At 43.4% G+C, this 22,434-nt stretch overlaps 1 protein-coding gene across 1 annotated transcript in view; it reads right to left on the bottom strand.

Annotated features, from left to right (window-relative positions):
• The window catches only part of ADAMTS12 (ADAM metallopeptidase with thrombospondin type 1 motif 12), a 295,838-nt gene that overhangs the window by 113,740 nt on the left and 159,664 nt on the right, over positions 1–22,434 (bottom strand). Inside the window, exons 4-5 of the mRNA XM_072757296.1 lie at positions 12,928–13,124; positions 12,107–12,190 (exon numbers count right to left, since the gene is read on the bottom strand). Of these exons, the coding sequence (XP_072613397.1) occupies positions 12,107–12,190; positions 12,928–13,124 (281 nt within the window). The remainder of the gene's footprint in view (positions 1–12,106; positions 12,191–12,927; positions 13,125–22,434) is intronic.

Here is a 22,434-nt window from a genome sequence, read left to right as displayed (position 1 = left end):
GGAGCCCTACTTGGGGCTCAATCCCAGGATCCTGAGATCACGACTTGAGCCAAAGGCAGATGCTTAACCAACTGAGCCACCCAGGTGCCCCCCAAACTATGAAACTTTTAGAATAAAAAATCATAGGAGAAAATATTGGGCAAGGAGTTCACAGACTTGACAGTAAGGACACCGATTCATACAAGAGGAGACTGAAAAACTGGACCTCCTTCAAAATTAAAGACTTTTCCTCTGAGAGAAACCTTCCAAGACAATGAAAAGATGAGCTCTAGCATGGAGGGAAATCTTTGTAAGGCAAAGTACTCAGACCCAGAATACACAAAGATCTCTCAAAACTCAACAATAAAAAGACAACAATGAGAAAACAAGCAAACATGAAGTTTCACCTCAGTGAGGAGGATGTACAGATGACCAACAAGCACAGGAAAAGATGTTCAACGTCCTTAACCATCAGGGAATGGCAAGTTAAGGCTGCAATGAGATACTCCTGCAGGCCTAGCAGAACGAATGCAATTAAAGGCAGCAGCAGCACCCAGGGATGTGGTAAAGTTGGTCACCAGTAACACTGTTGCTGAGAATGCAAAATGGTACAGCCACTATGGAAAGCAGCTTGATAGTTTCTTTAAAATATGAAACATGCAACAGCCATATGACCCAGCAGTTGCATCTCTTGACATTTATCCCAGAGAAATGAAGACCTGTGTTCACACAAGGCCTATAGTAGAATGTTTAAAGAACTTTGCTCATAACAGCAAAACCCTGGAACAACCCAAATATCCCTCAGTGAGTGAATGGTTAAACAAGCCGGTAAATACTGCGAATGCTACTCAGCACTACAATGGAACAAAGGCTTGGAGACACACAATTTGGATATATCTTGAAGGAATTAAACTGGATGAAAAAAAATCCAATCTCAAGAGGTTACATACTCTATAATTCCATCTGTAGAACATTCCTGAAATGACACAATTATAGACATAGAGAACAGACTGGGGCTTTCCAGGAGTTAGGTTGGTAGAAAGGAGGTACAGACTTTGTGATGAAACCGTTCTGTATTGTGGCAATAGTCACATAAATCTACATGGGTTAAAACTGCAGAGAAAAAAAATGTACACACACTCACCAGTGCTGGTAAAACTGATGAAATCTGAATAAGGTAAGGATTTGTACAAATACTAACTTTTCGGTTATGATATTGTTTTACAGTTATGCTAGGTATGATCATGAGGAGAAAATGGGTGAAGGGCATAAGGGAGTTCCCTGCACTGTTTCTTCCAACTGCATGTGAGTCTGTAACTATTTCAAAACAAAAATATTTTTAAAATATCTTAAAAATAATAACTGGTCCAAATTAAGGCTTGAGGGTTGCAAGAGAAAATCTTACAGTGCACTTTTAAGTCCTCTGTGGGTTCAGACTCTATAGAATTCAGATTCTATGTGGGTTCCATGCTTCTTAATTTTACCTGAAATTCCATAGTTTTGAATCAAAGGGAACCCACAGTCTTTCAGGCGGGTTGTAGTGGGTAGGAAAAGCCCCTCCACACACACACTCACATACCCGTTACACTTAACATGCTCACACACCCACACGAAGGGTCAGTTAAGTTCCTTGTTTAAGTAGCCATACATATAACCACTTACTAGAGTGAAGGGGACCACAAGGCCAAAGCAGAGGGGCCCCATTTTGGAATGTTCTCCTTTGGTTCACAAAGTCCCTGGTAGAGGCCCACGGGTCAGGATGGGATGCCAGCAGATCCGAGAAGCTCAATTTTTGTTTCAGCATTGGCTGGACTCACTATTTTGTAAGACTTACATACCAATCCATGAATGTTTGTTTAAAGAAGAGTGAATGTTTGCAAACTTCCACACCTCCCAGTACCTGAGCCAAACTCCGTGTCAGCAAGGACACATCTTCATCATCGTGGGGAGAGCAGAGTCATTTTCCAGATGTTGCAGCATGAACTCTGCCTCCAATTTTCCCATTATTTCTAAGAGCCCATTTCCCTGAAGGGTCCTAGGTATTATGAATCCAATCTTCTCACTTCCAATGAGGAAATCTAGGTCAGAGAGGGGCACTACCTTAGCCGAGTCACACAGCAGATGTGGGCAAGGTTAGGCTTTGATTCCAGGTTCGCAGCTACTAGTCTGAGACAGGTAGTTTCCAAACTGTCGAAGACTTCTCTAGACTTAGGGCTTGAATAGCTGGAAAGATTTAACCATTAGCCAAAGGATGATTATTGCTTATTTCTTACTCCCCCAGGTCACACTCCCACCCCTGGGGAGGAGACAAACACAGGAAGAGACCCTCCACTTCCGAGACACCCAGCTAGCTCTCATCCTCCTCCTGCTCTCTGACCACTTCTCAGGCTCCTCTACAGGCTATTCTTCTGTCTTTTTTTTTTTTTTTTTTTTTTTGGCTCCTCACTTAGCTCACTCTCAAACCCAGTCAGGCTGGGGGGACATCATCTATATGCTGCTGACTCTCAAATCTGTATCTCATTCCAAAGTTCTCCTAGAGCGCAAACTCATGCACCCAAGTCCCTTGATGGGCACCCTCTAAATGGCCCCACAGGAGCCCCCAACTCAGCATCCCCAAAGTCCTCCCTCTACAATATTGACCTGCCATTCTTCCTGCTTCCTCTTAGCTGAACCACCGTCAGCTAAGCGGTCTAATCTAGAAACACCAGTGTCCTCCTGTTGGTCTCTCTGCCTCCACATCTTGCATCCCCAGCTGTCCTCATGTGCTGCTAAGTCTACTTCCCCCTCCATCTCTACTCCCAACCTCTCATCATTTTATACCTCAGTTCATGCTTGCATCACCTCTTAACTGTTCTCCTTTCTTCCTTCTTCTTAAATCCTCCATGCTCTTGCCAGGCTGATCCAGTCAAAACCCAAGCCTGCCCATATCACGACCGACAGCTCAAGACCCTCCGAAGTCTGACCTCCAGGAAGGAGGACCTCTCCCTTCATCTGCAACCTTGCAGTTTATGCTCTGGCAACATTCAAATGGCTGATATTACCCCCCACAGGCCATATACAATACTCTTTTTACTTTGCTTTTTTTTTTTTTTCAAGATTTTCTTTATTTTAGAGAGAGAGTTTGTGGGGAGAGGGGCAGAAGGGGAAGGAGAGACAAACGGAGAGAATCTCAAGCAGACTCTCTGCTGTGCACAGAGCCTGATGCAGAGCTTGATCCCATGACCCTGAGATTGTGACCTGAGCAGAAACCAAGAGTCAGATGCTTAACCGACTGAGCCACCCAGGCGCCCCTTTACCTTGCTTTCTTCAAGCTGCTCCTTTCTCCCCTCTCTTACCCCTATAACCTATTCAACATCCGTTCATTCTTTCAGACTCACTCTGAGCATCTCCAGGAAGACCTTCCCTGACCTCATCTGGATTAGGATTAGGTTCCCGCCAGTTTATCTCGAGCAGGCCTGGCTCACAGCACTTGCTGCCCTAGGTTAAAATGATCAAATTGCATGCTTTTTCAGAACGAGGACTGAGGTTTTTTTCCCCCTACTTCTCTCTGGCACTGCAAGGAGCCTGGCACACAGCAGGTAGACACACCAACCTGACACAGCACAGCACCCCTCATGGAATGGGGCAAAGGTGAAGAATACATCTACTGAGCCAGACAAAAGTGCATATGGGTTGGAGGTTTTGTGGTGAGTCAGTAAAGAGGCAGGATCTCCTGCGGATTAGAGAAGAGGAAGGCAAGGGGTCAGAAGTGTAAGAAGAAAGCAAAGCCCATCTGTAATAATAATTCTGGTGCCTGTGGTAGGAACTGCTGGGAGGCAGCTCCACAAGGATCTCTCGGGTTTCTTCACATCTTCTGAGAAAAGGCCCCGACAGCTTTTGTATCTTTCCAAGGATGTTGTGTAGAAATAGACTTGGAGGACAGAGACGGTGTTCCCCTCCAGGAAAGAGGATGGATTTATTTGCTGTCCAGAATGGAAGGGATAATGGCTCCCTCTGGGGCACAAGCCGACAGGTTTGCACACAACCCCCTTTCAAGGGCTGATGTTTCCTTAGCTTGGGACTCCTCAGCTGCGATAAAACCCACTATGTGCACAGCATCCATCTGGGCTGGCCTCTCACCCCGGTGAAGGGACAAGAGGGGCAGCTGCAGACATGAAGCTCAGGCCACCTATTGTGCTGTAAGAAAGTCCTGACCCCTGCCCTGGAAGGCACAGGCCTTCTCCCAGCATCACATCCAGAGAAGGATGGCCAGACAACTGATGAGCTCACTCACAGGGAGAATAAAACCTAAGACCCTTCATAGTTCTTGACCAGAATGAGGACAAGAAGGGAGAACAGGTGACCCAGCAGTCATGAGGATTATGTCAAAGCTAAAGCATCTATACACATGGGCCAGGTCCACGAGATTATCGAGATTTGTGCATAGTGGTCCACGAGATTATCGAGATTATCGAGATTTCCTTCTACTGGCAGAAGGAGGGAAGGAGAGGAAAAGGAGCTGAGAAGTAGATGTCAACAAAGGGGATTATTCTTCCCACATTCCAACACTCCTTCAAGAGCAATTTTGGAATAAGCTGGGGATTAGTCACTGAAGAGGAAAAAAATGTTAGTGCCTGAAGCCTCCCCTCCAAATCTTGCTTGTTTTTTCCCTACTGCTTTCTCCATGCTTTTTGTTTTTAGTTTTGTTTTGTTTACAAAGCAAGTGCACAATTAACTAAACTGCTTATCATTTGTGGCTGAGTACCTTGCCCCTGTGTAGAACTTCCATCTACAATATGTGACATTTAACACAAGGTCAGAGATTGGGTCGTCAGGATACCTTACTACTTTTCTACTAAATGTCATGACTCTGCTAGGAGGTTTGAAGTGAGCATAATTTTTCTGTATTCCTTCAGCCTTTTCATCTCCAAGTCTCATAAAAGGTTAGTTCAGGAAACATTTACTCATTTAGCTTCTTAAATGCACTTGATCACAGAAGCCTGGAGAAGCATAATCAACTATGCCTCAATACCATGTGCCCTGAGCATGTCCAAGCTGCAAAAGGACTTTGGAGAGGTTCTGCTGGTTCACCAAATATGGGGGGACTTGGACTACACCTGTTCCATAAAGCATCCTCGTAATTCTTTGAGCTTGTCAAAACAATCCCCATTCCTCCACCCTCCACCCCTGTCCATACTGATTCCCCCCCCCCCATTTCCTCTGTAAACAAAAACAGATTCCCCTCTTTGTTCTTTTGCTGTTTTTTTCATCACCTCATTTTCTCAAGTGAGTCCAATTCACTCCTCGCTCCCTCTTTCCTACTCATTTGAGTATGTGATATCAAAGGACAGGGAGAAAACCTCAAGGAACTCAGCAACAGCTCCCAGAAACAGCCCCAAATGGGAGACAAGAAATGGTTTTGCAAAATGCGGCTTTTGCTATAAATTGTTCTCTTTGGGTAAGCTCCCTTCATAATGAGAAAAGAATCTTATATTGATTTCCTTGGGAAGTCCTAGTAGCAGCTTGTGATTCAGTGCATAATCTGATTATTCTCTTACAGCCAGGGTGATGTTCCTAGGAGAAAAGAGATTGTACAGAGAAGAGAAAATAATAAAGTTTCACCTGAAAACAAAGGAATAACTCATCTACTGGAGGAAAAGATTCTTGATTTAAAAAAAATTATGAGTATACAAATTATTTGCCAATATCTTTGTCATTTATCCTGAAAGAGCTACAATTATATAGGTTATTACAGAGACCTACTCCAAAATCCTTCTGGGGATGGGGAAACCACCAGCCTGAATTCCCAAAGCTAATAGACTTTTAGCTCCAGAATTTCACAAAAGGAAACCCAACATTAAATCATGTGGGAAATTCATTCTCTGTGAAGACAGTTACCATCTTCCCACCTGTCAGCCCTCCTGCTGCTCCTCCAAGCCAGTAGGACACCCTCAGGCTCTGCCCCCAAATGGCACAGTGACTGGGACCCATCTGGCCTCATCCTAACTCACTCCCATTCCTGCTTCTTTTCTACCTTGTTCTTAAAAGAGGTCTCCAACTTAGGATCCCAATCTTGTCCTTTTGGTGTTCTATTTTCCTTCAACAATTCTGCACAATTCTCTGAAATGAGCATCATGGCAGCGAGTTTACAGGGTTGCAGTGTGACCTAAGTGATGATGATGAGAAGGATCCCGCTCACCAGTACCATTTACCCAGTGGTTTCTACAAGCCAGACACTATGCCAACTAATGCAGGAATTCACCTATCTGATTCTCACACCAACTCTAAGAAGTAGATATGATTATCCCCATTTTATAAAATAAAGCTATAGAAGGACAGACACGTCAAATAACCTATCAAAGTTCCTATAGCTCAAAAGGGGAAGGACTAACAATAAATCTGGTGCTCTTTCTGATGTCAACTGCTCACAAGAGTTGGAGGGAGGAGAGGAATTCTTTCCCTAACGGCTAGCCCCAAAGGGGAACAAGGAGGCCATCGAATGAATTGGTCTAAAGTGGAAAGCACTGAGGCCAAGTCTCTGTCCAAGTTCTTAAGGGGGAATGAAAAGTTCAAAAGACAGGATTAGAATCGAACTTCATACATTATCATCATCTCTGAAAAAAAAAAAAAGACAGGATTAGGGTCATAAAAGGAAAATGAGAGCTTGACTCAGCACTAGGGGGAGGCAGGATAGGAATGAGAGCACACTGCCTCCTATCAGAAGCTACTATGAGTCTTAGTATGCCCGACATGTCTTTCCAGGGCATGGGTTTGGGTACCTCAATTTCCACTGGTCGGAAACGTGACGTCTTTGAGGAAGCCTCCAGGATGCTTCAGATTGATATCATGTCAGATCATTCTGGTTATTCTCAAAATGTGATGAAAATCCATAGTGGTTTTTACATAGCAGTGACTCACCAACAAAAACTGTACTTTATGTATTAACCACAATAAGTGTCTTTAACCCACCAAGGAAATGAAGTCCAAAATGATGTTAGCTGTCAGATGTGATTTGAATAAGAAAGACGAGAGTTGTAGGAAGTCACTATCGATGAGGCCGACTTCAGGGACTCTGCCTCAGCATTCCCTACCTTGTATCACTTTCCACAGAGCCCTAGAACCATCTCTCTAATGCCTTTCTCTCTATTTCATCCCTCAGTTTGGAACCATCCAGAGGCTCCACAGAATAAGATCCACATCCTTTTATATGGGCTCTATTGTTTTACAAGGCTTGTCATGACAGTGGCCACTGTTGACCCTAATCTTTGCCCCCTGACTACTGACTTCATGGGCTCACTCTTTCCCTTATCTATTATGTACCTGTAGGGCTGGGAGGTGAGCAACACCAGACCCAGCCACTGCCTTTAAGTATTACATACTCATGAAGGGAAGTGAGTAAACAAATAGATGTAAAATTACAACTATGATATGTGCTATGAAGTAGAAATGCGAAGCCTTGTGAAAGTATATAACAGAATCTGCTGGGCATGAAGGTCAGGGAAGGCTTCCCCAGTGAACTGGCCCTTGAGCTAGTATCTGAAGAATTAAGGGGTCAGCTAAGTGAAGACAAGAAGGAAGACAGTCCAGGCAACAATAGGACCAGTGGCAGGAGATACCATGAGGAGAGGACTACTGCTCTCTCCCAAAAGTAAGGGGGGCATGGTAAGCGATGAGAGAGGCAATCAGGAAAGCACTGGATGGCTTTAAGCCAGAGGTGAGGGTGGAGGAGGCACCAGGGTGCCAGGTAGGTGGGTATGACTGGATTACCATTTTGAGATTATCTTGGCTGCAATGAGAAAACAGATTGAAAGGAATGTTAAGTAGACCGAAGTAAATACAACTGTAGCCCAGGAAAGAGATGACTCTATCTTGAATTTAAGTGACAGAAATTCAGATGGTCATGGGGCATCTGGGTGGCTCATTCAGTTAAGCATCTGCCTTCAGCTCAGGTCATGATCTCAGGGTTCCGGGATTGAGCTCCACGTGAGGCTCCTGCTCAGCGAGGAGTCTACTTCTCCCTCTCCTTCTGTCCCTTCTCTGCTCCTGCTGGTTTGTGTTCTCTCTCTCTCTCTCAAATAAATGAAATCTTTAAAGAAAAAAAAATAAATGCAGATGGTCATACAAAATTGGCAACACTTAATGATGGACTGGATATGAGGGGTGGGTGAAGGAGGTGTCATGGATATCTTTGGATCTCTGATTTCCATACCTGGAAGGGTGATGATGTCAGCACAGAGATGGGCAACAAGACCAGGTGTGCATGGAGATGGGCAGATTGTGACCGGCTATTCTCTCTCCTGCCTCCTGCACAGTCCACTGTCTCCTTTGTTCATAACAAAGTTACTCAGCCTCCCATTTGGGGGTTCATTGTCAGTGATGTGTTCACAGTGATGCACCCTTGTGTGTAAGATGCTAGTTTACGTGCGTAAGCTACTGACCATGCAGGCCCCTCCACCTGGAATGTCCTTCCTCACTGGTTAATTCCTTGTCATCTTCTAAAACCCAGCTTAGCCTTCCCTAGGATGGTTGCTCTTTTATTCTTTTTTATACTCACGACAATCTCAGTTTGAAATTTTCTATTTTGTGCTTTTTATGCATTAGACTCTAAGCTCCTCAAAATCAGGAAATGAGACTTATATTCATATTTGTTTCCTCAGAGGCCAACACAGTGTTTGACATACACTACATTTCTCTTCTGATTTACAGATGGAGAAAAACAGGGTATGGAGTGATGATGTCACTTCTTCAGAGTTACCTACTGGATAAATGCAAAGTGAGACTAGAACTCAGGTCTCCCTGTTCAATACCTCACACTGTACTTTCTGCCTTTGGCTGTCACCATGATGTCAGTTAGGGCTGGAATCATTGTTGCTTGTTGTGGTTGGGACTGCTCATTAGTCAAAGATATGAGACATGATCTGGGCTTCAAGAAAATGAGAATTGTGAATTTGTAACTCTTCAATGAAACAGCAATTCTATTGTCAAATTATAGACTTTGTACTACATGGAGATTCTATAAAAGCCTGGATGAAGAAGACATTTGGCAAGTAAAGGAAAGAAAGCCATGGGGATTTTTTTTTTTTCTAGCAAATCATTTGTGTCTCTGCTCTTACAAAATGAGGACAGGAACATGAAAACAATGTTATTATGATGGAGTCAGAGAGGTAGCTGCCGATCACATTCTTTCAAAGGATTCTGTTGAGGTTGCTTTTAGGCAACCAACTTGAACCATGGAAACATGTGTAAGGTAGAAGGGCCCAAAGCCACCCCTTGGCTGAAAACAGATAGGCCCATTAGGTGACCCACTTCAAAATATCCATAAGCCCTAGCTGACCAATACGTAACTTTCACCCAGAGTTAGCAAAAATGCAAAATTCCATATGTTCCCACACCTCCTCACCTTCCTCCTTAACTATAGCCCCCCATCACTGTCTCACAGCAGACGGTCACTCCCTTGCTGTCCTGCCAGCTGCTTCCTTGCAGTAGATTCAATAAATTCCTAGCTCTTGTTCTGTCTCAGGTGAATTCTTGCACTGCCCCACTGCCAGGCTCCACCCAGTGGTCACCCCACATTTGGTGCTCCTCCCCTGCTCCACAGATCAGGAGACCTCCACGGTCTCCAAGTGGCATTGTTTTCCTGAGGATGGAGGTATGTGGAGTTATAAGGGGCCTGATCCGTGGAAGCTACATTTTGAGGTCTGACTAGTGTTACCCATAGGGATTGCAGAGGGGAAAAGCTTTTCCTTTTTTTTTTTTTTTGGTTGTTTTTGTCTGAAAACCCTAAACTTCTCCACATTCTGCAGCTAAGTATGAATATATAGGCCATGATACAATAGTGAAAATTGGTCTTCCAACTTTTACAAAGCTAAAAATGTAATTCTCATACAAATATGAGCATGTTAGGGATATATTCAACTCATTAATAAGAAGGTAGACAAGATGTCCAAACTGGTTCAAAGACAGATAGAGGGAAGTGATGCCACAATAGTTGGTGAAACTATAAAGAAAGAATGCTGGAATACGATTGCTAAATTAGATACAAAATTAGTCAACAGATCAATAAAACCGCAACCTTGAGAGTTCCCTTCTCTGCTGGACACAAATTATTTTCACCCCTTCTGGATAAAAACCATCTGTACTCTGTCAGTTAATATCGAACTTTACTGTGTTTAAGCTCCAATCAATAGCACATAATACTCAGACACAGTTGCATTCCCATAGAGTCAGATAGGTCATGTTAGACACTGAAAGGATACATAGCTTTTGTTTTGCTTGGTCTCTTAAGTTTTGGGAAAATTTTTGTAACAAAGATTCACAGCAAGGAAAATAATCCATCCATCAGTATTCCAAGATCCCTGAACTACGCATCAGGTGATTTGGGAGGTGGGGGATGGAAGGGGAAGAAAAAGGAAAATGAATCCATGCTCCACATATTGTTTTTCAATCTTCTGATTCTGGAGGCTGGAAAATAATAAATCCTGCCACATGCATTTTGACCTCAGGTGTCTTGCAGAGGGAGATTTGATCGGGGCCATTCATTCTTCACATATTTCAGCTGTAGGGTAAGGTCTGTAGATTGCAAAGGTATTTCACCAAGTTGGCTATTCCCTCATTGATTGAGTTTGACTTCATTCATTCATGTCCCAGGCACTGTGTTAGGTGTTAGGGATATAGCCAAGAATAAAGCAGGAATTCACATTGTGATAGTGGCTAAGATAAGCAAGAGAAGAGTAAACAAATACACAGAATGTTAATGAATTGTGAGAGAAGTACCACTAAAGGAAGTAAACTTTATTCTATGATAGAGAACAGCAAGTAGAAGTGGCTTTGAGTAGGCTGGTCACTGAGACTTCTCTGGAAAAGCAGCATTTAAAGAGAGGTCTGACAGGTGAGAATGTGCCAGCCATCAGCAGAGCCAAGGGAGGGGTGTTTCAGGCATTGGGAACATTAAGTACAAAGCCATGGGGCTGAAGAGGGCTTTGTGTATTCTAGAATCTATCTGAAGTCTAGGGAGTTTGAGGGTAGAAACAAGGCAGAGAGTGACATAAGGAAAGACTGGGAAGGGGGATGAGGGCATGATCATGAAAGTTTCTGCAGGACACAGTAGAAATTTTTTATTTTGTTCTAAAAACTATAGAAAGCTATTTAACAGTTTTGTGCAATGGAGCAACTCGATTTTCATTCAAGATTATCATTCTAACTGCTAATTTGAGAATGGATTATGGAGGGCAAGTCTTAAAACAGGAAGACCATTGGGAGCTCACTGCAATAAGATGACAATAAGGCCTAAAGCAACGTAACGACTGTAGAGATGATGAACAGTGGGTGGTCCTGAGATGTATCTTGAAGGCAGCCTTGTGGGTCTTGCTGTTGACAATGGAAGATAAGAAAAGGGGGATTCAAGAATGACTCCAAGGCTTATGCCATGGTGCAGTGGCAATATTTACCGAGATGGGTGACATGGAGGGTTGGAGAATGGAGGGGAGGCAGAAAGGAGACGATCTGGGCAGGGAACAATCAAGAATGCCGCTGTGGACTTACTGAGTTTGCAAGTCTGAGTGGGCTCTGACACATCCAGGGTGAGATGTCAAATAGGCAACTGGATGTGAGTCTGGAGCACAAGTAAGAGGTCCAGGTTTGAAAGAGCGATTGAGAATCTCAGCATGTAGAAGACCTGTAAGGCTCTGAGAACAGATGACATTCCCGAGTGTAAACGTACAGAGCGACAAGACAGCCCAGAGTTGAGGGATATGTGTTAATATGCATGAGGTAAATAAACAGTATAAAGCGTTCCACATTTCCATGTGCCTCCTAACTTTTACTGAAACCATGCAACCGTTTCGTGATTCAGTCTTTTTCACTGTGGAACATTCTAAGTCACTGCTGTAAATCTGATCTGTGTGTTACTAGATGAAATGACTGTCAGGTAATTCTAATGATATATATATATCTCAGAGACATCCTCCATCTTCCACTTGATAGCACAGAATTCCCAAGAAAATAATATAAAAATATTATTTTCCTTCTCAATGGGTTTCTAAACACTTTCCTGGTACCCCTTTTCTTATCTATCAAGAGCTCTCCTGAAAACAAGAGGTAGGGCGTGTAAGGATATAGGTCAGAAGAGTGGAGAGAAACTCCTCCTTACCTCCTCTTCTTCAAGGAGAATGAGCCGAACCACAACAATGTGAATTGCATTGCCAATGCTTGGGTTATGGAACAACCCAGTGACCTAGAGTCAGAAATGGAAAACCATGAGCTCACATGTATAGGTAACAGATAAATGCCAGAGGAGGGGGAAATGGCATTGTGATGCACTTCGAGGAAATGTCATCTTAGAGGTCAGGAATTCTGGGGCAAGTACAACAAGGAGTGAGAGATGCCCCTGGTCCAATCCACATTATGATACTTAAAGGCCACCTTCCCAATGTGACTGACCAGCTGTGTGCTTGAGGAGCTGGTTTTTTTCTTCTCTTTGACCCTTACCCCGACCCAGGTCTTTCTTTTATTATCAGTTCCTGAGGCAAATACCTTTCCCCAACTCAAAAGGACTAATACTCTCTCTGAGACGGCAGAAACATCAAGAATGCAAAAGGGAAGGTTGGAATCAGAGTCATTAACTTTATTCTAATTACCTTAAGGAAATCAGGTTCTAATTCTTTGCCTCAATTTACTTATCCATGTGCTAACATAATTGGTGAGATAAACTCACACTACAAGGATTGAGTCACTCGAGAAATACCTAGTAGGAGATATGTGACAAATTCCAAATTTCCCTAGGATATACATTTTTAAAAAACAGACAAATTGGTCCTGAATTTCCATCCTTCCTCATTTAGGCAGGGAACAGATTCATATGTGTGTGTGTGTGTGTAAACATATATATGAAAAGAACAAAAAAGGTCTCTGATTTTTGGAGGGTGACACCTGTTTGCCAGCTGCCTCTCCCTACCCCAGAGACTGACATACCATGTTCATGATGGTGAGGATATAGGACTCCACATTGTCACTCCCATGATACTCGATCATCTTCGTGTCAGCCACCACCAATGTCTCCACCCATCGCTCTTTGCTGATGGAACGCCGAGACAGACCTTTCCTGGGCCAGTGGTTCCTCTCCCACTTCTCCCTCTGTCGCTCCAGCTTCTGGGAGGTGGCAAGGCCGTCTAAACATTAAACAGAAAACAGTGGGCAAACTCTATGTATCTCTCATATACAGTTTTGAAGACGCAAGGCCGTAGTTTAAGTTATGTTTAACAATGTAGGAATGCAATGTTCTTATATACATGTCTGAAGGGGAAGTGGGGCCAATGAGGATGATTATGGCCACGTTAACTGGAATTTGCATCTTGTAGAGAGGTTGAAAAGCACTTCTTTGAAATAATGATTATCTATTTCATTAACTAGGTCCTTCACTATTAAAAAGATGTTATAATTGAAAATGGGAACTTTCTCTCCTCCTCCTCTAAATTATTCAGCAAAGCAGTGTACTAGGTTTTAAAACGCCGGGTTGTTTATCCTCATGAACATTTGAGGGATGTACTTCTTTTTTTTTTAATAATAAATTTATTTTTTATTGGTGTTCAATTTGCCAACATACAGAATAACACCCAGTGCTCATCCCGTCAAATGCCCCCCTCACTGCCCGCCACCCAGTCACCCCCACCCCCCGCCCTCCTCCCCTTCCACCACCCCAAGTTCGTTTCCCAGAGTTAGGAGTCTTTCATGTTCTGTCTCCCTTCCTGATATTTCCTACCCATTTCTTCTCCCTTCCCCTCTATTCCCTTTCACTGTTATTTATATTCTCCAAATGAATGAGACCATATAATGTTTGTGAGGGACGTACTTCTATCTCTGGTTTGCACATGTGGAAATTAATGTTCAAAATGCATTCAAGTTCAAGGATTTGTTCAAGAATTTCCCCTAAGTCACACAGTCCATAAGGTCTAGAAGATCCAGGGCTTTTTTTTTTTAATTTTTAAAATTAGAGTTCAATTTGCCAACATTTAGCATAACACCCAGTGCTCATCCCGCCAAGGGTTTTTTTATGTCCTAAAATCATATATGTTGCATATACGCCACATCATCTCCCAGAGAGTAAACAGGCATACATCTGGAGAACACGTAAGCTGGAAAAGCTGCATATACTTCAGAAAGGTATAAAGGTAGGGTTGATTTGCTATGTAGCCCTTCCTAGTTCCTCAGTTTCACTGTCTATATGAAGTTAGAACACTTAGGAGTATTTGCCCCCCCCCAAAAAAAAACTAACTAATTAACTAACTAAATAAATAAATAGACACATAATAATAGGTCTAAATGATTCCAAATTCACTTATGAGCTTTACTTGAAAATCATTAAGCTATACTTTTGTCAAATAACCCAGGATTGTGTTAGCCTTGAAGGGAAGTCCTGTGAAGTTTGAAAATGAGGAGATGGTCGATCTCTCATCCGTCCGTTGTAGAATGGCCTATTATCCTTCTTCACCGGCTTTGCATGGGTAAGTATGCTTTCCCTAAGAACTCTCCAAAGATGTTGTCAATGGGTTCTAAGTCTGCATCCTACCTATCCCGCCATCTGTCACCCTCTTCTTGAAGCTCATGGGAGCGTTTCAAGACTGTATTTCCAAATCTCTCTGTGCAAGCCAGGGAGCAAGCCACACTTGAACCCATGTGGGGCCTGTGTCCTGAAGGGCTGTCAGCAGACCAGGCCAAGAAGAGGAATCCTATCAACCTGGTTAGGTGCAATCTCCTTCTCTCAATCCCTCTTGTCTCTGCCCTGGGAGGGGGGGGGGGACTTCCTCCAAGCTGCAGGAGTGCTCAGCGCTCTCCATAAGCCCCTTCACTTGGTCCTAGAGGCTCATACCCCCCCTTGGTGAGGGTCCCCTCACAGAGGCTTCCGCTGGCTCACTGCAGTCGGCACAGAGGGTGCAATATGCAGCTCGTTCCTTAAAGCAGGACCCTGTACCACAGGCCTGTGGGCGCCACTCCTCTCAGGCCTCAGGTGTCTAAGGGTTAGGAGCTGGCAGGGGGCTGGCACTGGTGATACTGGTAGGTAAAGGTGATCTCTCTGCTTCTCCCAGTCCTTTCCTATCTCACGTCTCTGCCTTTACCCTTCCTCCTCCACCTTTTATCTCCTCAACATTGAGCGACAGAGTTTAAAGGAAAAAAAGATACCGTTAAAGCCCATCGAGTTATTTCCATTCTTTCCAGCAAACAAGTGAGATGAGTCCTCAGTAAATGCACACGCAGAAGAAATGTGGAAACGAGAATGCAGTCTGGTAAAGACACGTATCAACCTCAAATTTTCAACAAGACCTACACTAAGCACTTGCTCAAAGCCAGATCCTCGTGCTAATGAAAATCTCATTGGGTTTCGAATAATTCCCAAGGAGAGAGATGTCTGTTCTATTACGGATAGTGCCAGAAGCTTTGCAGAAGTGGTGGGATTTAATCTGGGCTCTGATGGGACCAAGTAGAAGGAGAGGATTGTACTGACTTTGTCGGGTCCTCAAGAAGCCATCCCAGACTTCACAGAGGAAATGCTTCTGTTCAAAAATTTTAGATTGTACAAGAAGCCAGCCCTACACGTTTTCTTTAAGGTCTGGTGACAAAGCCAGACAGTTCTCCAGGGGCAGGTGAAATGCCAACAGTTCTAGAAAGCTCCCCTGACCCCTGTCATCCCCCAACACACACAGACTGTCTTAGTTGGCTCAGGCTGCCATAACTAATACCATAGCCTGAACAACAGAAATTTATTTTCTCACAGTCCTTGAAGCTGTAAGTCTAGGATCAGGATGCCAGCGAGGTCAGGCTCTGGTGAGAGTGCTCTTCCTGGTTGCAGATGGCCACCCTCCCGCGTCTGCTGACATGGTTTTTCCTCAGTGTGTGCATGTGGACAGATCTCTCTCTCATCCTCTTCTAATAAGGCCACAAGTCCTGGTGAATTAGGACCCCACCCTATGATCTCATATAGCCTTAGGTACCTCCTAAAAGCCCTATATCCAGCTACAGTCACATGAGAGGTGGGAGTTTCAACACAGGAAATTTGGGAGGACACAACTCTGTCCATTAACCACATACACTCTGTTCAGAGATCCCTCTTCTGGGCTTGGATGCCTTCTGGGCAGGCCTCACACTGAGAACCTTCCAGACTCCTATAGCTTCCTGCTCCTCAAGGGGCCGTCCAGTGAGGCTGTAACACATATAGGGCCAGAAGGCCATCTCTTTTAGCTCTGTACCAAGTGCCTAATACCACGCTTGGCGAACAGTGGTGCCCAATAAGTGCTTGATGACCAGGTGAAGGAAAAACTGAAGATGAATTGGAAACAATTTAGCAAAAAAATAAAAAAAAAAAAAAAAAAAAAAAAAAAAAAAAAAAAAAAAAAGGAAACAATTTAGGAATCACAAATCCAGAAGCATTGCAAGAGCTATCTCCTTTTCCCTCTGGGATGACTTGTTTCAATTAAAGAATTCTCTCCACCGAAACTGTGAAGCACTTATTTCACGGGGTGAAATCTAGTCAAATGGCCAATTTGGATTACACAAGAGAGGTGAGACATTGTTTCCAGAAAGCCAGTACTGAAAAGGCACGTATTACCTATTGAGCTTTTTCCCAGACAAATTTCCTTCAAGCATCCAGGACAACTTTCAGCCCTGACCCAGGATGGACTTTCCCAGGCCTGGAGCCAAGGAAGGGCAGCCGTCTGTGCAGCACCAGGGGCTGTGTGGGGCTCCCCTGCACCGACAGAGCAGAGGGCCGACGGATCCCTGGGAAATACAAGTAACTGACTCCTTTTTCCCTTCCTCAAACCCCATATGCTTCAGGCAGCTCCTTAGAGCTTTCCCAGGTAGCAGGGCCTGTAACCGCGGCCCACCTCTCACCCCCGTGGGGTCGCCACGGGGTCTGCAGACAGGCGTGAAGCATGGCGGGGGCAGGCTTGCCCAGGGACTTGCTCTAGGACTTCCAGGGACTGAGGAAAGTGAGCACGGAGAGAAGACCCAGGGAACGGCCCAGGTGCCCGGACTTTGAGGGTGTGTGGGAGCCTGCCCGGAGCTGCCGCACGGGCAGCGAAGCCGCGTCTTCCACTGAGGTGCCTGCTCGGGGCCTGCCTCCCTCTCACTCGCTTCCTCCTCGCCTCGATTCTCCTCCTCGCCTGGTGCACGATTCCTCACAGGAAGGATTCCCGCCTCACCTCTGAGGGACTGCCTGCCCCTGACTGGAAACTGGCCGTTACCTGCACCTACCGCCAGACTCGAGGCCCAGCGTCCCCCGGGCAGATCCTCTCAGGTTAATCTTCTCCGGGCCACGCACTACAGCCTCTGGACAGAGGAGCCCCAGGCCCCTGACGGCCACCTGGCTGCCACCGCAGGAGGGAGGTCCCTGAAACACAACAGGTCCGCAACAACGCCATGGGGACAGCCACCTCTGACGGAGTGCCTGACAAGACCCCAGCCTGAGGTCAACATTTTTTTTTTTTAATTTGGTCATTTGCTAGTTAGTTCTCAATAGCTATATGAGATGTCTTATTATCACCATTTAAAAATAAGAAACATGAGATTCAGAGAGATTATAGAATTTGTTCAAAGTCTCACAGCCAATACGCAGCAGACCAGCATTTAAAAATAATTTTTTTTTTAAAGATTCATTTGAGAGACAGGAGTCCATGCACGCAGGAGAGGGATGGAGGGGTGGAGGGGGCGGGCAGAGGGACAGGGAGAAAGAGAATCCCAAGCAGGCTCCACAGTAAGCACAGAGTCCCCCTTGGGGCTTAACCCTAAGACCCTGAGATCCCCACCTGAGCTTAAATCAAGGCTTCCAGGGATCCCTGGGTGGCTCAGCGGTTTGGCGCCTGCCTTTGGCCCAGGGCGCAATCCTGGAGACCCTGGATCGAATCCCACGTCGGGCTCCCAGTGCATGGAGCCTGCTTCTCCCTCTGCCTGTGTCTCTACCTCTCTCTCTCTCTCTCTCTCTCTGTGACTATCATAAATAATAAATGAAAATTTAAAAAAAAATCCTAGGCTTCCAGAAATAGCATGTTCAGAAGGGCTATATGCCAACTCATGTTCCGGGGGACACAATGCCATGAGCCCTGTGTATGACCTTTTTAACAGATCTGAAGGTACCAAGGTATCGTGGAAAGGGGAAGAAAACATTATTCATGTTGGGAACCTCAATTCATATGTACTTTTAGATGAAGCAAGAAAATTCTTGGTAATACCTGCTGGTTTGACTATTAACATTCCCCACGGTCATCAAAAAGGCTGAGCATGTCTGTTAGGAAGAACGGGAACAGTCAGCTACTTTGCTGCTGCTACCTCCTACATGACACACAACTGCCTGGTATTTCATTTCACCAACTTGACTCCAGGGCATTAATAGATCTAAGCTCTTCTGCACCTCCAGAGTCCCTTGGAAAATGGATATCCTGAGTAATAAATGTTAACTTGGCAAGACGGCAGGAGTCAAGCTGCAAGTGATGAGTAGAGAAATCTCTGAGCACACTGATTGGACAGATGTATCACAGAGACCCGAGGAGCCAACTGCCCCATCTTTGAGCAGATAGTAAAACAAAAACTCTACCCCAATGAGATAATTTTTAAAGAAGGTGAAAGGGCCCATATTTACATATGATCATATAGACATGCTATGGGCATATTATATACATACATATGTAATGTGCATATTTACATACTCTACATAATGCTAAATTTCATGACAATACAACTTCTTGCATTCTGGTTTATTATAAGTATGATAAGTATATTCTTATGGGTATCAAAATGTTCTCTTTTTCTCCTAGCATACATGGGCCTCCTCCATCTAGACCAAAAGAAGTGCATTTCCTTACATTTTTCCTCTGTGTGATATTTTGTTGTTGTTGTTGTGGATTGGTTTGGTTTGGTTTCTAATATATCTCTTCACTGAGAATGGCACTTTTTCTGAGTTTCAGCTTTATGTAGATGTCTCCTTCCAGCTGTCTACTTTCTGTGGGTTCATAAACTTGTCCACACATGGACTCTTAAAACCCAGAGTTCAGAGCTTTTTTTTTTTCATGGTGAAATTCAGCCCCATTATATTTACAAAATAGTGTATTCAGTTTACAAAAATGTTTTTATAGAATAGGAAATGCTACAGAGTATAGAGTTTCCCGGTGTGTTATAAGAATCTATTTCCTAAATAGTCTAAAGTCACTGAAAGCACTGAATATAGCTTTTTTTTTTTTTTTTTTTCTTAACCCTCCCTGGACATCACACACTTGACAAAGTAATTCAAGGCTGGGGGAACTCAGAAAACATAAATTATAATCCTAGAGGACATTATATCTGCTGCCATCATGGATGGGGTTGCTCTTGTGACAAATGCCATAAAGAGAGATTGCAGTTGGCTTTTTTTTTCTAGTAAAGATCAAAATGATATTATTACTGTTCTGAATCAAAGGCAGGATTTTAACTGTTCTCAAATGTAGCAAATACATGGATTTGTCACTTATTTCTCTTAGCTCTAAGCTCTGTTTCATTTAATCTTTCACCTGGGTCATCCTGCTAGTTTGGACAGCATCCCCCTCGGTGGAAGCACCGGTGCGGGGTGGGGGTGGGAGCCTTTCTTTACAAGGAGGAACTGGATTGGGTGGACATAAACTGACACCATTCAAATGCAAACTACAGGAACTGAAGTCATGCAAATGCAAACTACAGGATCCCTCACAAACTACTAATATCAAACTAGAATAGATACAAGACAGTTTATATCATAGATTATTAAAATATTATAATTTGTCTTGACATAGAGCAGCTTTCCTGAGCTGCTGCATAATGATCCTAGAATTACTAATCAGAGGAAATAGTACAAGTTTATGTTTACATTTTCCTCCTTCTTATGTGAGCAGCCAGTCATTCTTCTGTGGCAAAGAGCTTTGAAAATAGGAGCCAGCATTTCCATTAAGGGACTAGAGATCCATGAAGTATGAAGGGAGACACTGAACTTAGCTGGATAAACACACTTTCCTGGGGCATGAAAAGAACACTACGGTCCAGGGAAGCACAGGCCTATCAATACACAGCCCACCAGCCACATGAAAACCTGAAATGTGCTATTTGTGTAAAATAAACTCTAGATTTCTTTTTCTTTTTTATTTAAATTCAAATTTGTTAACATACAGTGTATTATTAGTTTCAGAGGCAGAATCTAGTGATTCATGCGTTGTGGAGAACTCCCAGTGCTCATTCCATCACCTGCCCTCCTTCACGCCCATCACCCAGAGCCCCATCCCCCCACACCCTTCCCTCCAGCAACCCTCAGTTTGTTTCCTAGAGTTAAGAGTCTCTTATCATTTGCCTCCCTGTTTTTATCTTATTTTATTTTTCACTCCCTTCCCCTATGTTTATCAGTTTTGTTTCTTAAATTCCACGTATGAGTGAAATCATATGGTATTTGTCTTTCTCTGAGTGACTTATTTTGTTTAGCATAATACCCTCTAGTTCCATCCATGTCCTTGCAAATGGCAAGATTTTATTTTATTTTATTTTATTTTATTTTATTTTATTTTATTTTATTTTTTGATGGCTGAGTATTAGTATTCCATTGCCTTATACCACATCTTCTTTATCCATTCATCTATCGATGGACATCTGGGTTCTTTCCATGGCTTGGCTATTGTGGACATTGCTGTTATAAACATTGGGGTGCAGGTGCCCCTTTGAATCACTGTTTTTGTATCCTTCGGATAAATACCTAGTAGAACAATTGCTGGATTGTAGGGTAGTTCTTTTTTTAAAAAAAAAAAAAAAAGATTTTATTTATTTATTCATGAGATACACAAAGAGAGAGAAAGATAGAGAGGCTGAGACACAGGCAGAGGGAGAAGCAGGCTCCATGCAGGGAGCCCAACTTGGGACTTGATCCTGGGTCTCCAGGATCATGCTCTGGGCTGAAGGTGGCGCTAAACCGCTGAGCCATCCAGGGTTGCCCTGTAGGGTAGTTGTATTTTTAACTTTTTGAGGAAACTCCATACTGTTTTCCAGAGTGGCTGTTCCAGTTTGCATTTCCACCAACAGTGTAAGATGGTTCTCTGCATCTTTTCTCTGCATCTTCGCTAACATCTGTTGTTTCCTGAGTTGTTCATTTAAGCCATTCTGACAGGTATGAAGTTTTGACTTAATGCACCCTGAATTTCAGAGTTAGTATGAAAAAAAAAGAATGTCGACTATTGCATTAGTAATTTACATTATGAACTGAAATAGTATTCTGGATACCTTGGGCTAAGAAAATTATTAAAATTCACTTCACCTATTTTTTTTTAATTTTTTTTATTTTTGGCTGCTACAAAATTGAGAATTACATGTGTTGTGCATTCGATTTTTATTGTATAGAACTTGTTTAGAGCTCTATACACTTGCTTATTAATCCAGAGTCCCTTAATTATTTTTCTAAAGTCGGCCTCACAGAATTGCTATAAAGGAGTGCATTACAATGTGCTGGGAGTGTCAAGCATGGTCCTGCTCATACCAGAGTCATAATAAGTGTTATTTTGTTTTCCTTCATCTTATTTGCAACTAAAGATATGATGTTTGTAACAAGTCAAAGCCTCAGTTCCTCTTGTTTTCAGTTTTGCTTATGTAATTTCACTGACTGAGGAGAGCCATGACTTAAACCAGCCTGGCTGCTTTATCCCTGCCCTAGCCTTATAAAATATCTTAGTTCCTTATGCACTAGAGCAAAACAACAAGGGAGCAGCCCTTGCACTTCAGAAGCAAGTGATTTTGCCTATTCTTTTTCCATACTTTTTTTTTAAGGAGGGAGAGAGAGCAGATAGTTCTGATACTTAGATTTATTCTATAAAGTGACCTCCTGGGATGCCGGCATGCCGGATCAGTTCAGGGTCCCACAAGAGATCAGGCTCTGTACTCAGCGCAGCCTGTTTGGTTTTCTCTCTCCCTCTCTCCCTGTCCCTCTGACTTGCGCACGCTCTCTCTCTTTGAAATAAATAAGTACATCTTTCAAAAAAAATTTAAAATGTGATTTCCTGTCCATTGACAGATGAGCAGATAAACAAAATGCAGTGTATACACATACGTACAATGGAATGTTATTCAGCATCCTGACACCTGCTACAACATAAATGAAATTTGAGGACATTATGCTAAGTGGAATAACCAGTCACCAGAGGACAAATACTGTGTGATTACCCGTACACGAGGCACCTGGAGTAGTCAAATTCGTATAGATAACAGGATGGTGGATGCCAAGGGTTGCCAGGGAAGGGAGAGTATGAGGAGTTATTGCTTGATGGGTATAGAGTTTCCATTTCGAAAGATAAAAACAGTTCTGGAGATGGTAGTGGCGATGGCTGCACAACAAAGTGAATGTACATGAGGCCACTGAAATGCACCCTTAAAATAATGAAAATGGTCATTTTATTTTATATAGATTTTACCTCCATTAGAAAACAAATTTAAAAAGGGTAATTTCCATGGTAG

The sequence above is a fragment of the Vulpes vulpes genome, chromosome 4 (genome assembly GCF_048418805.1).
Source record: "Vulpes vulpes isolate BD-2025 chromosome 4, VulVul3, whole genome shotgun sequence".
NCBI lineage: Eukaryota > Metazoa > Chordata > Mammalia > Carnivora > Canidae > Vulpes > Vulpes vulpes.
Note: the sequence above shows the minus strand (reverse complement) of the source record. Positions and strands in the feature narration are given on the sequence as shown.